The 15,040-nt window shown below is 39.5% G+C and overlaps 1 protein-coding gene across 1 annotated transcript in view; it reads left to right on the top strand.

Annotated features, from left to right (window-relative positions):
* Positions 1 to 11,333, top strand: part of PARD6G (par-6 family cell polarity regulator gamma) — a 74,595-nt gene extending 63,262 nt beyond the window's left edge. Inside the window, exon 3 of the mRNA XM_063298997.1 lies at positions 9,074 to 11,333. Within this exon, the coding sequence (XP_063155067.1) occupies positions 9,074 to 9,933 (860 nt within the window). The 3' untranslated portion in view covers positions 9,934 to 11,333. The remainder of the gene's footprint in view (positions 1 to 9,073) is intronic.
* The last annotated feature ends 3,707 nt before the right edge of the window (positions 11,334 to 15,040 follow it).

The following is a 15,040-nucleotide window of genomic DNA, read 5'->3' on the forward strand; positions in this document are numbered from 1 at the left end:
TCTGAAAGGTGCCAGAGGGGGGAGACTCTGCTGCACAAGAACCTTTTACACTGTATGATTGACATCGGGTCTCACTTAGATTCCCCATGCCTGAATTTCTCTGAACCTTAAGGTTTGCAGTCTCCATGTCTGTCTGTCTGTCTGTCCATCTATCATCTAAGCGTACAACCTGCCCCATCCGTTTTGCTCAAAAAAACTCAGTAGAAGTCTGCAGTGGTGTGGTGGGGAGGGGTATAGTTGCTACATGACTGACTACCGCAATAGCAAGCTACTTGTGTGAATGAGTTGAACACAAGCAGTTGTTGGTAACTATTTGTATCAAGGCTACAGAGATTTGATCATTATTTATGCAGGCTAGGTAGAATGTATCCTTTGCAAAGTAAAATAAAAATACTTTGAGGGTGGATTTGTGATATTTTATATTCTGCTTTTTCTCCAAGAGTTAAAATTGGTTTACATGGCAATCTTTTTTCATTTTATCCTCCCAACCATCCTGTGAGATGGGTTGGACTGAGAGTGGTTGGTTCAAAGTCACCCAGTGAGTTAGAGTGGATCTAGAACTGGGGATATCCAGGACTAGTCCAAATTCTTACCTGCTATAGCCTCGTGTGGCGCAGAGTGGTAGGCGGCAGTATTGCAACCGAAACTCTCCCCACGACCCGAGTTTGATCCCAGCGGAAGCTGGATTCTCGGGTAGCCGGCTCAGGTCAACTCAGCCTTCCATCCTTCCGAGGTTGGTAAAATGAGTGCCCAGCTTGCTGGTGAAGGGACAACTGGGGAAGGCAATGGCAAACCACCCCGCTATAGTCTGCCAAGAAAACGTGGCGAAAGCAGCATCCCCCCAAAGGGTTAGACATGGCACGGTGCTTGCACAGGGGACCTTTCACCTGTCACACCATACCTACAGAATGTCCTCCAATCATTGTTTTAGGGGATGATAGTACTAATCTTCCAGTTAGTTGCCCCCTTTTAAAGTGCATGCAAAAATACATTCACAAAGCCCCCAAAGTATTGCTTTTCAGCTTCAATAAGAAGCAACGTGTAGGATTGGAGTTTTTTCTGTAGTTAATTCAGTTTGCTATTGGAAACATTTTCTATCATCCCTGGATTAATAAGGGAGTACAGGGGTTCACAGAGAAAGGTTTCAGTCATCTGTAGATAATGAGGTGAGGTGAATGTTTGGAAATCTTCTAATGTCAGTTGAGTTCCATAAACTTTATTTTTGCTCTCCCACCCTTTGAACAGAGTTGTGGATTTCCCTTGCTCTATCATGCTTATTTTGGCTGTACTTCCACTATAAAGATAATGAGAAATCTGCTAGAGAAGGAAATATGATGGTTACTCTCAAACTTTGTGTTCAACTGATAGGAAAAGGAAATAGTCATGGGTGAAGTTTTTCCCCGGGAGACTAGCTGGCTTTTTTTTGTTCGTTTGTTTTGTTTTGGAGGCAGCCATTGGTGTTCTTGATAAAAATGACTGTTGTTGTTTTGTAGTGGTCAGGATAATGTAGGGAAAGAGTGGTGTGGACTCTGTTCGAAGGAAGGATTACCCACCTTGAATTGAATATTACTGTTGTAGCATTTAGGCCTTTTTCTTTCAATACGGGTATGGAGGTAGGAACTGGTGGGAAGGAAATATCAAAGCAGAGGCAGCACCATGGGGTACACAATAAGAAGTATACACAGCGTATAAATCTGCCTCTCTACCCAGCATCTTATTTTCATGTGAATCAGCACAAAGGCAATAGGATTTTCTAACTGAATGCCCTCCAGGTGTGTTGAGCATCACCTCCCATTTTTCCCAACTACCACAGCCATGGAGAATGGAAGTAGAGTCCAACACATTTGGACTATAGTTGGGAAAGGCTGGATTAAACATTGTCAGAACAAGGCTACAGACTTAATAGGTAAAGGTAAAGGTTTTCATGCTGGCTGGAGAATTCTGGGAATTGAAATTCATATATCATACAATTGCCAAGTTTGAAAAACACTGATAGAGGTACTTGCCACCATCCAGAATGGCCTGCAGAAAGCTCATTACCAGCAGCTTTACTTATTAAAGCACAAGGGATTCCTAGAAGGATTATGTACTGTAGGAGACTGGTGTTTTGCTTTGTGACATGCAGCCTCTCTTTTTATGAAGCTTTCCCTTTTTTTTTTTAAGTCAAGGAACCAAAGTGCCTCACAGGCAGCAAGAGAGAAGTCTGGGCACATTGGTACAACAGGCGGCACGGTGGGGAACCCCAGAGTCAGTCTTTTAATTTGAAGTATATTTTACATAGAGAGCCAGTTTGGTGTAATGGTTAAGGCACCGGGCTAGAAACCAGGAGACCGTGAGTTCTTGTCTTGCCTTAGGCACAAAGCCAGCTGGGTGACCTTGGGCCAGTCACTCTCTCTCAGCCCTAGGAAGGAGGCAATGGCAAACCACTTCTGAAATCCTTGCCAAGAAAACTGCAGGGATTTGTCCAGGCAGTCTCCAAGAATTGGACATGATTGAATGGATTAAAAAAAAATACATATATAAATGCCTTTAGTGCCACGTGGAACATTTCCCTTTAAAAAAGGACTTACAAGGATCAGTTAAATGTGAACTAGCAGGTTCATGTCAAGCAAGAAGTGAAAGACAGAGAAATGTTTCTGAAGTTTTCCTCTATTCCTTGTTGAAGCAAAATAGTTGTTGCAGGTTGCAAATGGCTTTACATTTTAAAACTACAGTATGTCCTAACTGTGCCAAATAGCCTTTGAACTCTTTCCTTTGATGGTTCTGATCTTATCCCTTTTTTCTACCAAGTTGCTCAGAAAGGCATTTTAGCTTCATGTTAACCCTACGAAGTAGATTAGGATAAGTTCTGATGCTTTGTTTAGGATCACCCATTGAGTGGGAACACAAATCTGTGATTCTGATGCCTGTCCAAGTTCATAATATTACAGCCCTGTGTTTTAGTTATTTGATTGCTGAATTCAGTTGTCTTGCCAACCTTCTGTTTAGAAGACATTTAAATGAAGGTGAAAGATTCAGTGTGTCTTTCCATTAAGTATTGAGATGGCACACTTTGGGGCATTTGATTTTACTCACAGAACAGATACATGAATTGTAACTTGCCAGTCTTAACATGGCCTTCTTTCAGCATAACCAGCAAAATATTTGTACTAGGCATGGATTACAGTCATCCATATTTGCATTCCAGGCAGTAACATCTTTTATGCCACCTGCCCTTCAAGGAAGTCAAAATGGGATATGCTGTGTTCCCCTTATCTTTCTAAAGATTTTACCCTGTAGAGCAAACTGAGAGATAGTGACCTGCCATGATTCAATGTGATTCATGGCTCAGCAGAGAATATGAACTCCTCTTCCCCAGTTTGTCCCATAATGAGTATCATTCATGAATTTCTTATCCAGAAGGTTTGTACTGATTTGGTAATATTTCAACAAATATTGTTTGTCCTGGAATGTGTAGGTGTGCAGGAAATAATACTGCAATTGTGTGTTATTAAAAGAAAAAAAGCTGTTGCCTTGAAGGGTAGACTCTCCAGTTAAAAGCAGTGCTCCTTGGAACAGGAATTCACATGTTAATATTTCTGGAAAATCTCTTCGGAGTATGAATCTTTCCCATTTCAGCTTCAAAACACCCTCCTTGTCAAGTTACCTTTAAATAATTACTTAAGAAGCAGCAAGTGATGAGCAAAGGTTAAGGTACAAGGAAGTCTGGGAATCTGCAAGGGTGGATTCAAGGGTAGGGATAAAATAAAGCATGGAGAAGGCCAAGGAAGGGCAAATTTGAGTTAGCACAAGGAGTAACCCCAAAGCCAACATAAAGGCTTAATAATTAGTCCAAGGTGAATGACCTGAGATTGTTGAGCCATGTTTGCTCCCAAAAGCCTTCACTGCACCCACAGAGCAAATGTATAAGTTGACAATACATTAGAATGTTTAATACGAGAGATGGAGGAAATTAAAGACATGGGGAATAATCACCTTAACATTTTAAATTCTAGTTTTAATTTTAATTAAAATGAATTAAAATACAGGTTTTGCCCTCTCTTTTGAGGAAAACAGTTCATGACATGACGCTCAAAGGACCAGTCTGGCTTTCAGCCCTGAACAATGAGATATTCTCGATTGACATTAGTCTTGTAATAGCCAAATGTGGAATGATAATTCCCAGAATCCTCAAACTTGAGAAGGATAGATTAAGTGATTTGACAGTAGCGTGCTAAGAAACAGTGAGAGGACTGAGAAATGGTAAGAGAACAGAAGAGAGGAGAAGACTATCAGTCTGGACAGGAGATGGCCAGACAAGTTGGACCAGAAGAGAGTGTTTTTGGCAGAGGGAGTGGAGCAGAAGGCTTTATATTCATGGTATTGTTACAAAAGAGGTAACAGTAAGAACTTGAGAGCAGGCTGGACATGTAGAATAAAGAGGAACCAAGACTTCATTATCCGTGGACACTAAAACATACAAAGAAAGGCAGCTTGGGATTAAACGTAAAACATTTGGTTTTTTAAATGTTGAGTCGGACCATGTTTGAAAAACCAAGCAGATAAATCTGGCTATTGAAGATCCAGGATTATGTGGGGATGGGAGATCTAGGGCACAAAGAGGAGTTGGATGTCATCTGTATACAGAGGGTAGGAGGGAATAGAGGACCCACAAATAGATTCCAAGGAGATTCCAGGGACAAGTAACAATGAGTGGAGAAAGCCTTCCTCCTGTGGAAATGTATCATAAGTGATCACATAAATATAGAGGATCAGTCTGAACAGAAATCAAAGGCAGCAGGACAATCAAGGAAATTGAGGTCAAAGCTGTGGCCTTTGGATTTGGCAGAGAAAGATTTCTCATGAAATTTAAGTGAAGGTGATTTCAGTGGGACACTAAAGAGAAGGTAAAGTCAAGACTGTACAAAAAGGGAAGAAGCACACTCCAGGAGCTTGGAGGCTAAGGATAAAAGGGGAAACCGTTAATAATAAAGATGCACCCAGAGAGGAAAGTGCTTATGATTAAATGTAATAGCAGGTGAGCCAGCCATTGTAAGTTTGGGTCTTTGCTGTTACTGGTTGCTGCTCAGTTTGTTTCTTTGTTTAGGATTTGTTGATGATTTCAGTGGGATTTAGGTGTAAGATTGAAGTGTGAGAGATTTGACCATGTTTTCTCCCCCCACCTTTTTTTTTTCCTTTTGTAGGTTAGGATTTCTGAAGAATTCAAAGGCTTCCACATTTTTTTCTCCAGTATGGGCCAAGATGGCTCTCTCTTTTTGTTTTGGTAAAAACATAATCCTGTTTCTTTAGAGCTTCTTGTTCAGTTGGTAAACTTGATCAGCATAAAAAGGCTTGGATGGATGTTATTTTGTGTTCCTTTCTTGCTTACATCTGTGCCGAGCAAAGGAAGCTGCCTAAGTCAAAGTTCACTATATATCTGTTTCCTTTAAAAATTTCTGTATCTCTGACTTTCCCATCATTTTATGACAAATGATGGAATAGCTCCCCTGCCAGATGTTATCACTGTATAAAAACATTGTGTTGATCTGTATGGAAGCGTGAGACTGATCAAAATAAGAGGCATTAAGTTATTTATGTTGATTTTTGCATTCAGGAAATGTCAGTATGGGATTGAGAGCATCCCATGGTCCTTAAAGACTTGCTGGTTTCATTCCTAAAGCTGCATGAAATAAGTTACTCCCCTTGTGGAAGTACCTCTGTTTCTGATGTAGTTTTCAAGCTATCAACTGAAATTGCACCATATCCAGAGGAAATAATACACCAGGAGTGTGCTTGGGCTGAAAATACCAGGTCAAAAACAAATTCTTCCTATATGAGTCTAGCAGTCTGTTCCTCTGGAATCTTGCTTGTTTACCTATTCTTATCTGGCCAAACTTTGGTATTTTGTCTGGCAGGCAATTCCTGTGAAAAGCAGCTGTCCAAGCAAGGGGAGCAGGGCTTCTGGTATTAAGGATTTGTGTCTCTGCGTGTGGGTGTGCACGTGTGTAGTGTTTTTCAAACTCAGTTCTTCTGGACATGTTTTCTTTTCTTACTTTCCTCTTCCCCTTCTCTTTTAAGATCAGACTATAAATGTTTACATTCATCTCACAGATTTCAGTATTTACATTTAGGCCATGCATAAAATGAAAATGGTACGTAGAGCAACTATCCTTACACTGGATTAGAGACATACTGCATATAGTATCTCAATAGATCTCAATTGCACCAGACTAGGAAGAGTGAAAAAGTTATGGAACATTCAGAGACTATCACAAAGTTTAAGTTTTTTAAAAATATATTTGCACTACTGTATTCCAGACCTTATTGGGATAAGGGGAAAAAAAAACACTTTTGTGTGATAATCAGAATATAAGATACAAAATGGGAGCCAAAAGAAATCCTAGTTGTGAAAAGGTTCTACGTTACTTCTGTAACACTCATAGCTTTCTGGGGATATAAATTCAGAAACATACACTGTCCCCAGCTGATATTGTCTGTGATCAGTAAGTAAACCCCTCTGGTTCCCTGAGTGTGCTTAGAAACCCTGTTCAATGCAAAGGGAAGTAAAGATGGGGTTTATGTAACACTCATCCCTCCACCTTTGAGAAATCTTGGAATGTAAACAGTTGATCTAGTCCGTATCTTTAATTTATCCAAATGCATTAAGGCTATTTTACTTTGAAGGTTTCTTACCTTCTTCATTTTAAAAAGAATGTTGCAGAGATGGGCAAAATCTAACTCAGGAGGTCTAGAGGATAAAATAAGTAGTATTTCTTTTCCAAAAAGAAGCATGTTTCAGTGGACATTAGGAGCAATGCAGGAGGCAATATAGATGTGCCCTAACCTAACAGTTGCTTGACTGGATCTCAGAACCACAGCAGTTTAGCAAGTAGTCAACAATTCATCAGCCCCACCCTCAGAGCAAGTTGCTTTAACTTGTCCGGGCATTCATCTTGACTTTGGCCTCAAGGAAGCTAAGGTGCAGCAACAGGAAACCTCTGCCATACTTGCCAGGGATCTGCATACACTCTGATGTCATATTCCTGGGGGGTGGGAGGGGACCATCTTTCCCAGCTTTGTTCTTGTCAAGAGAGAGGGTTGTGTTGGGTTATTTTTTGCATATGTATATTCAACCTATTGCACCTTAGAGTTGAATATGCAGGTTGCTGCCTCATAGCTTAGACCAGTTGTGGCTAATTTCCTGTATTTTCTGTCTGTGTTTGAAAGAGGCCATTTTAACTGATAATGAGCACCTCTTTTCCTTGTTAAATATACAAAACTTGGAGTGGAAAGCCAAATTTAGTCTTTGAGTGATATATTTGGGGCTGTATTCAAAAAAATGGCTAGCACCAATACAAATGTTTGATTTAATTAAACATTATTAAATGTTAAATATAGTTAATATGATTGTGCATCATGTATTTAACACATTTTCCCATTCTGCCATGCTAAAAATTACAACTGGACAGGAAGTTTTGGAGATGCGTAGGAAACCATACTCAGTAATATTGGGGTGCCTACAAGTTTTTCACCTTTAATTTTAAAAGATGGCTTACCTGATGTCTTCTTGTTTGCACAAAGCCTGTCTGTCTCTTGGTGATTCCTTCATATAATTTATGTAAAGCTGCATTGAGTTTAGTTAGCCAGTGTTTCTGGCCCTGACAGCTTGCTAGTGGCATGCTAGATCATGAGTAATATGTTTGGGTCGCTTAAGTGATTGTGCATATTGTTTTTCTGCCTGATATTAATCAAGTGGGTACAGAAAAGCTACCTGTATGTCCTGACACTGGTTCTCCATTCCATAGTTTCCAACAGTCTTGCTTCTAAACATTGAGGGAATTGAAATATTTTCTTCCAGGAGGCCAGAATTGTCTCTGGTTATCTTTGGAGAAAATGTTTGCAAAAGGAAACCATTACCCCTATTTGAGGTTCAGTTTTGCACTATGGAATTTATGGGGATGGAATTAACATTGTTCTGTCTAGTTTATGGTATCAGACTGAAATGTCAGGCCCATCCATCTTCAGTTTGAACTGCTGTTCTGTTTGAGGCCTCTTTTGAAACTTCTTAGTGACTTACGCATCTGCAACTGCATTTGTAAGATGATCTGGTGTGGAAAAAAATGGGCTATTTTTGTCTAGAATGAAGGTTTACTTAAAGACAATAGAATAAGGGATGCTTCACACATTCCACAGCAGCAATTACACGTCTTTCCCATATTTACAAGGAGCAGGTTACTAGGGCTCCTTTAAAATATGCTTTTGTCTGCCTACACTTGCATATTATTTTACATCTTAGACACAACAGCTTTAACATAGGACTTTACAAACATGCTTATGTATTTTAAGTTACACAGTAACAAGTTCATTAGAATAATCAATAACAAGCAAAGTCATTAGGCATTCCATGAAAGAGATGAAGCAATACAGTGAGGAGAGCAGATACGGATCTTCCTTGACTTGCTTTTTCATAGCTATATACAGGTTTGAAATATGGCTTTGTGCTGTTAGAGATGACATGCTACTACTGTACATTAAAAGCAACAGTGCTCTGGTGCAATTTACAAATTGATATATTGTTGATTAATAAAAGATGACTAGTAACCAGTCAGTCTAGTCCTGCTAATCAGTTACTTGCCAGCAATCTTTTAAAAGATAATCTTGTAGCCTTAGCCAGTTGCTTCATATATGGCTTTGAAGAAGTGGTAAACTGCCAGAAATACATGTGTTGCTGTTATTTCCAGTTTTCCTCTTCATAGTGGCCAGAAATGGCATTTCATTTTGGGTGTTTTCTTCTACCAAACGAGCACTATGCTGTCAGCAAACAAATTGTTGGTCTCTTGCTTCATATTCATCCTAAGATCAGTCTGCCACCTTTTTCTTTGTCCAACCTGTAGTCTAGACATTTCTTCCAATGTTTCAAAATACAGTTTATTAGTAACACAGTCTTTAATTGACAGTCTGACTAACAGCAATGTTTCAACCATATTTAAATGTTGGTATGTCATGAAAGCTAGAGATAAGGCTCCTTTTCTTGCAGAAAATGGCCTATGGATGGTTTAGTCTGAGGAATTAATTTTTCCGCCTCTCTTTTCAGATGAAGCAGATTATGGAAACTTTGGTTCCAACACCTTAACGAGGAAAAAGAAAGCTCTGGTGACCCTCCGGAATGACAACCTTCGCCGGCGCCCCCATGTTAATATCAGCATGCCTCAGGACTTCAGACCAGTGTCTTCCATAATTGATGTGGATATTCTACCTGAAACTCATAGAAGAGTGCGACTGTATCGACATGGGTGTGAGAAACCACTTGGATTTTATATTCGCGATGGGACCAGTGTAAGAGTGACTCCTCATGGGTTGGAAAAGGTTCCCGGCATTTTCATCTCACGGATGGTTCCTGGGGGGTTAGCTGAAAGTACAGGCTTGCTTGCTGTCAATGATGAAGTCCTGGAAGTGAATGGTATAGAAGTGGCAGGAAAAACCCTTGATCAGGTGACAGACATGATGATTGCCAATAGCCATAATCTTATCATCACAGTCAAGCCAGCAAACCAAAGGAACAATATTATCAGAAGCAGTCGGATGTCTGGGAGCTCTGGTCAGTCTACAGACAGCACTGCCAGCCATCACAGTTTGCCTTCTTCTCATGTCCTGCAGAACTTCCACCCTGATGAAATGGAGAGTGACGAGGATGCTGACATCGTAATTGAGGGCTGCTTGGAACCACAGCCCATTCCGAAATCTCACAGTCTTCCTTCTGGTAGCCTTTCCCGAATCAATGGCAACAGTCTTAGCCACAGACTACAAAGAGACCTAGTACTCAACAACAGCTTTGGACGAGAAAGCAACGGCAATATTCACAAAATCCTTAGTTCCTTAAAAACTGATCCTCGTCATAGTTTAGTTATTCCCAAAGGAGGCATTGAAGAGGATGGAACAGTGATAACACTTTAATGGCCATTTTGAGTTTGTATTTCTGTAATCTGGAAGTGCCAACTGGAACAACTCAGTCTACACGCAGAAGAGAGAACAGTCACTCTCATAAACGTTCTGGTGTGTGATACACGTTACTTTCCAGGAAGGACAATTTTTGTGATTAGACATAAAAGTATTGTCTAGGGTAACCCATGAAAAATTGTAAATATGATTTCTGCTTCCATGTTCAAAATGAGGGAAAGAACAAAATCCTACATTTTTAAAATGAAATTCTTCTAGCTGGGTTAAATTATATATCTGCTGTATGTGTGAAGATACTTGGCATACATGTAATTAATTTGGAAATTAACAAAATTTGGAATGCAGGTTTATAAATTAATCGTGGAGGAAAAAATCAATTATGTTATCTTCCAAAAACTGATTTTCTGCTACTAGGTAATTGCTCCCTAGCTTTTTTACACAGAAAACTGACTGTATTGCACCTAAATCTGGCAAAGGCTGCCTTTAAAGAACAGCTTTCTATCTTGACTATAGTTGAGGGCATGCTGCATTTACTCCTTCTTTTCCTTTGGGAATGAAACTTTGACCAAATGATTTTGTGTCTGTATGTTTGTATGTAAAATCTTACATGGGTGAGAAATTGCTACTGTTGGCATAATTTCTTTTTAGATCAGCACCCCCTGCTGGTCATTGATAGTTCTGTCTGCATAAATTTAACCTTTCTGTTTTATCTGAAAAAGATGCAGTATGAATGCTGGTTTAGTTAATGCACCACAATAACGTGGGATGTGCATTCTATTTTTATTATTGAAATATTTATTAGACAAATACTCCCATTTTAGTGACCATTGATTTCACCTTCTGATCTTGCTAATGGTCTTGAATAAATAGAACTTAGAATCAGGTTATGCCTCTGTTCTAAGGCAGTGTTTCTCAACTTTGGCAACTTCAAGCTGTGTGGACTTCAACTCCACACAGCTTGAAGTTGCCAAGATTGAGAAACACTGTTCTAAGCTATCATGAGCAATTCAGCTAAATTTGTTATATGATTTAAAATTTAAACGAATTCACTGAGTCTTTAATCATTAAAATATTTACTTGAGGGGGGGCAACCTAAATTATTTGTTTTCTAAACCTTGTGGAGCTACCTGCGCCTCACAAATCGAAAATGCCAGCAGCGCTGTAAGGATTAAGTCAGCAACAGACAATTCTAAAAGAGCCTAGCTCCCAGCTCTGCTTTTCTAATCCATAAAATGCCAGAATTTGTTAAAATGGTTTATAGAGAAAATACGAATATATTCCTGAGATGCCTAGAAACAAAATATAATTGTTTTACAGTGTATTTTTCTACTTTTAGCTTTATTATTTTCTTTGTTTTTTACTGTATAGTATTGTGTATTAAAGTGTTTCCAAAGGAATGAGCTTGCTTTATTTAATTTAGAGCCTAGCTTTGGTTTACCTTACAGGCAACTGTCAGACCTGAAGTTTTAAGAGGAAATAATTTGTTATCATACCTGGAATAAAATTCACTAGTTCTCACTGCTGAACTGAATACAATTACCATCTGTTCCATTTCAGAATTCCAGTTCCATAGCTGCAGTAAGAAATCCCAGAAATGGGGATCTGGAATTGCTACTTTGAAGTTCTTATGATTCACCTGACCTGGAGCAGAGGCTCCAGTGATAATAGTTCTAGCGGCAGTGCCTGACCAATTGCCTTCTCTTTTCTCAGGATTGCAGTTTGTGCAACTAAGAGTACTATAAGTTATTGTGTTGATACCCATGGAACATTCATGGTCATTTCAGATGAGGGGTTATATTGTTTTGACATGTAGTCATCAGGAATTAAGTACAACCTGAGTGTTTCATCTTTTGGGGAGGGGGGGAAATCTTTGCTTTTTTAAACTATGTTAACTTTTTTGGGGTTTACAGTACAGTTTTTATGCATGAAAAAGACTTCAATATGCATTAAACACACAAGAAAAATGGAAAATAATTGCTTGTACCCAATAGACCACTAGCAGCATGTATCCCTTTCCCCTCTTTTCCCCGATCCTCATACACACTGTAAATCTCTTCAGAAGTGTTGAGAATCTCAGAAGATAAGGGTCATTCACAGAGGAACGGGAAAACGAAGGAATTCATCTCCTGTTCCATGTACTGTATTGATTTGACTAGTCTGTAAGAGACGCACTCAGCACAGATATGTCAGATTTTGCAAGTCTAACCATTATAACACCCCAGTCCTATCCATATTTGCTCAGTGTTTAGGCCCACTGTTTTTGACAGGATTTACTGATTGGTGAGTATTTAAGACTACTATCTTGTTTTTATTCTAATTAAATTGCAACCTACACGGCTGCACAGAGGAACCAAGCACATTTTCACAGCTGCAATTCGGCAATGAGCTATAAGAATCACAGGCATCTACTTTATTATATTTTCACCCTGAGGGATTAAAGAAGCTGCACTTCTTCCAAGTTCACATGGCTGCTTTGGAATTTGCTGCCAGTTGTTTTCACATCCATCGGTGCATGCACAGCCACCTCACTAGGAAAAATGAGGCAGTCATGCATGTCTGGGAAAAATAGCTGCTTAAATGACTGTAAACAGAGGTGCTTCACAGCATTCTTGTGCATTTCAGAGTACCTCTTTCAAAGGATTTGCACTGTCCTATGAGCCATTTATACATACACATGCATACAACATTACCTTCAAAGCAACTTTTTGCAGTCACGTGTCCTCAAAATGTCCTGAGATACACTGAATTCAAGGCAGTGAATGAATACTTTAGGCAATGAAGTATAAGTCACATTAAAACAAGTCAAAGGGTTAATGCAGAGTTTTCAAGGCTTTTATAACAGACCTTTCTCATCTGTGTATTCTACTTATTCATTTGATTGATTATGTGCCATCAAGTTGTTGTCAACTCTTAGCAACCATATAGATTTCCTCCATGACAATCTGTCCCTAACCTGGCCTTTCAGGTCTTTCTATGGTGCATTCATCACCACAACAACTGAATCAATCCACCTTGCTTCTGGTCATCCTTTTCTTTTCTACCTTTCCCAGCTTTAGAGCCTTCTCCAGACAGCGAGGTCTTCACATGATGTCACCCAAATAGGATAATTTGAGCCTGTGTGCTGAGTCTAGTGAGAACTCTGGATTGATTTGTTTGATGATCCTTTTTTTCTTGGCTCTCCACAGTATTCTCAGGAATCTTCTCCAACACTAAAGTTCAAAAGCATCAATCCTACCTTGCTTCTTCAAAGTCCAACTTTCATTTCCATTGAGTATCATAAGGAATGTCGTGGCTTGCATTATTCTGATCTTTGCAGGTGTAGTCACATCACAGCATTTAAATATCTTTTCCAACGCCTTCATGGCTGCCCTACTAAGTGCTATTCTGCAGCATATTTCTTGACTGCTTGTTCCTTTACTGTTGATGGTTGAGCCTAAAAGTAGAAGACACAGTACCTGCCACTTCACTATCTTCATTGTCAGCTCTAAGGCTGGTTCTACCTATTGTCATTAGCTTGGTCATCTTTATATATAATTTTAGTCCCATTTTTTTCACTGTGCTCCTTGACTTTTATTACTAGAGCTTGCAGATCCTTTGCATTTTCGGCTATCAGGGTAGTGTCATCAGCATAGCACAGGTTATTTATGTTTCTTTCTCCAATTTTGAAACTGCACTCATCTTCCAATCCAGCTTCCCTTAATATACATTTGGCATATAGACTGAATAAATAAGGGAAGAGTATATAGCCTTGTCATACTTCTTTGCCAACCTGGAGCCAGTCTGTTTCACCCTGTTCTACCTGTACTTTGGCTTCCTGACATACAAACATACATACATACATGTTTCTCATGAGGACAATGAAATGCTCTAGGATTCCTGTTTTTTGAGCACATTCTACAGCTTGACATGGTTGACACAAATGAAGGCCTTTCTATAATCAGTGAAACACATACTGACTTCTTTTTGGTAGTCTTTGGCTTTCTCAATTATCCAGAGTACATCAGCAATAATGTCACTTGTTCCTCAATCTTTTCTAAGGACAGCTTGAACATCTGACATCTTTCTTTCAGTGTTAGGCTCTAATCTGTGTAGGATGGTCCTAAATATTTTGCGAGTGTGAAGTTAAGGATATTATATGATAGTTTGGACACTCTGTTAAGTCTTTGGTATTGGTATGTAGATTGAGCTCTTCCAGTCGGTTGGCCACTGTGTCATTCTCCAGGTTGGTTGGCATATTTTGGTCTTTACAGATTGTTCTTCTGTTGCTTGCCGGATTTCTGTAGATACTCCATTAATTCCTGTAGCCTTCCGACTTAATAATGACCGGAGTGTTGATCTAACTTCATCTTCTAGTACTAGAGGTTTTTGTAAGTAAGGAATATCTTCTAATGCATCTTGGATGTTGGCATCTCTATTGTACACTATTTCAGTATACTGTATTTGTACAATTCATTTTTATTTCCTAAATGGGTAACTTCTGATTAATTTCATTGTATTATCAAGCTATTTATGATCATTTCTAATAGTTTTGATTTTGTTCAGAGTGTTAGCTTCCAGCCTATACCTTGGAAGTCCAAATCCTGAGCAGGCCAACTCAAGATCAGCCAGGTCCTGCTGCCTCCTGTGGAGACAAGAGAGCAGGCCGTAAAATACTCTGGGTGGATGAAGTTTAAATAACCATGTTCAAATATAAATAGATTCCTGGATCTACAAGGCTGGGAGATCAAGGCAGGAAAGGAAGATGAAAACCATCCTTGTTTTTCCCTGTAACAGTGTTTCTCAACCTCACCAACTTTAAGATGTGTAGACTTCAACTCCCAGAATTCCCTCAGCCGGCATGCTGGAAAAAAAAGAAGTCACGGAGATTGAGAAACACTGCCCTATTCCGTGAACTAAATGGAAAACTCTATATTTGGAGTAAAGCAGGGAGGGAAAAGAAAAAACACGCCTAGGAGTGACGCCTGCGGCGGGATCTCTCTCACGTGACCTAAGCACGTGCTTCACCCCAACACACTCGCTTTTGCTCCGCCCTCTAAGTAGAACGTTAATGAAGTGAGAGTGACTAACTCCGGTGGTCATGTTGTCCTTGCTGAGCTTCCGTAGC

The sequence above is a fragment of the Candoia aspera genome, chromosome 3 (assembly GCF_035149785.1).
Source record: "Candoia aspera isolate rCanAsp1 chromosome 3, rCanAsp1.hap2, whole genome shotgun sequence".
Taxonomy (NCBI): domain Eukaryota; kingdom Metazoa; phylum Chordata; class Lepidosauria; order Squamata; family Boidae; genus Candoia; species Candoia aspera.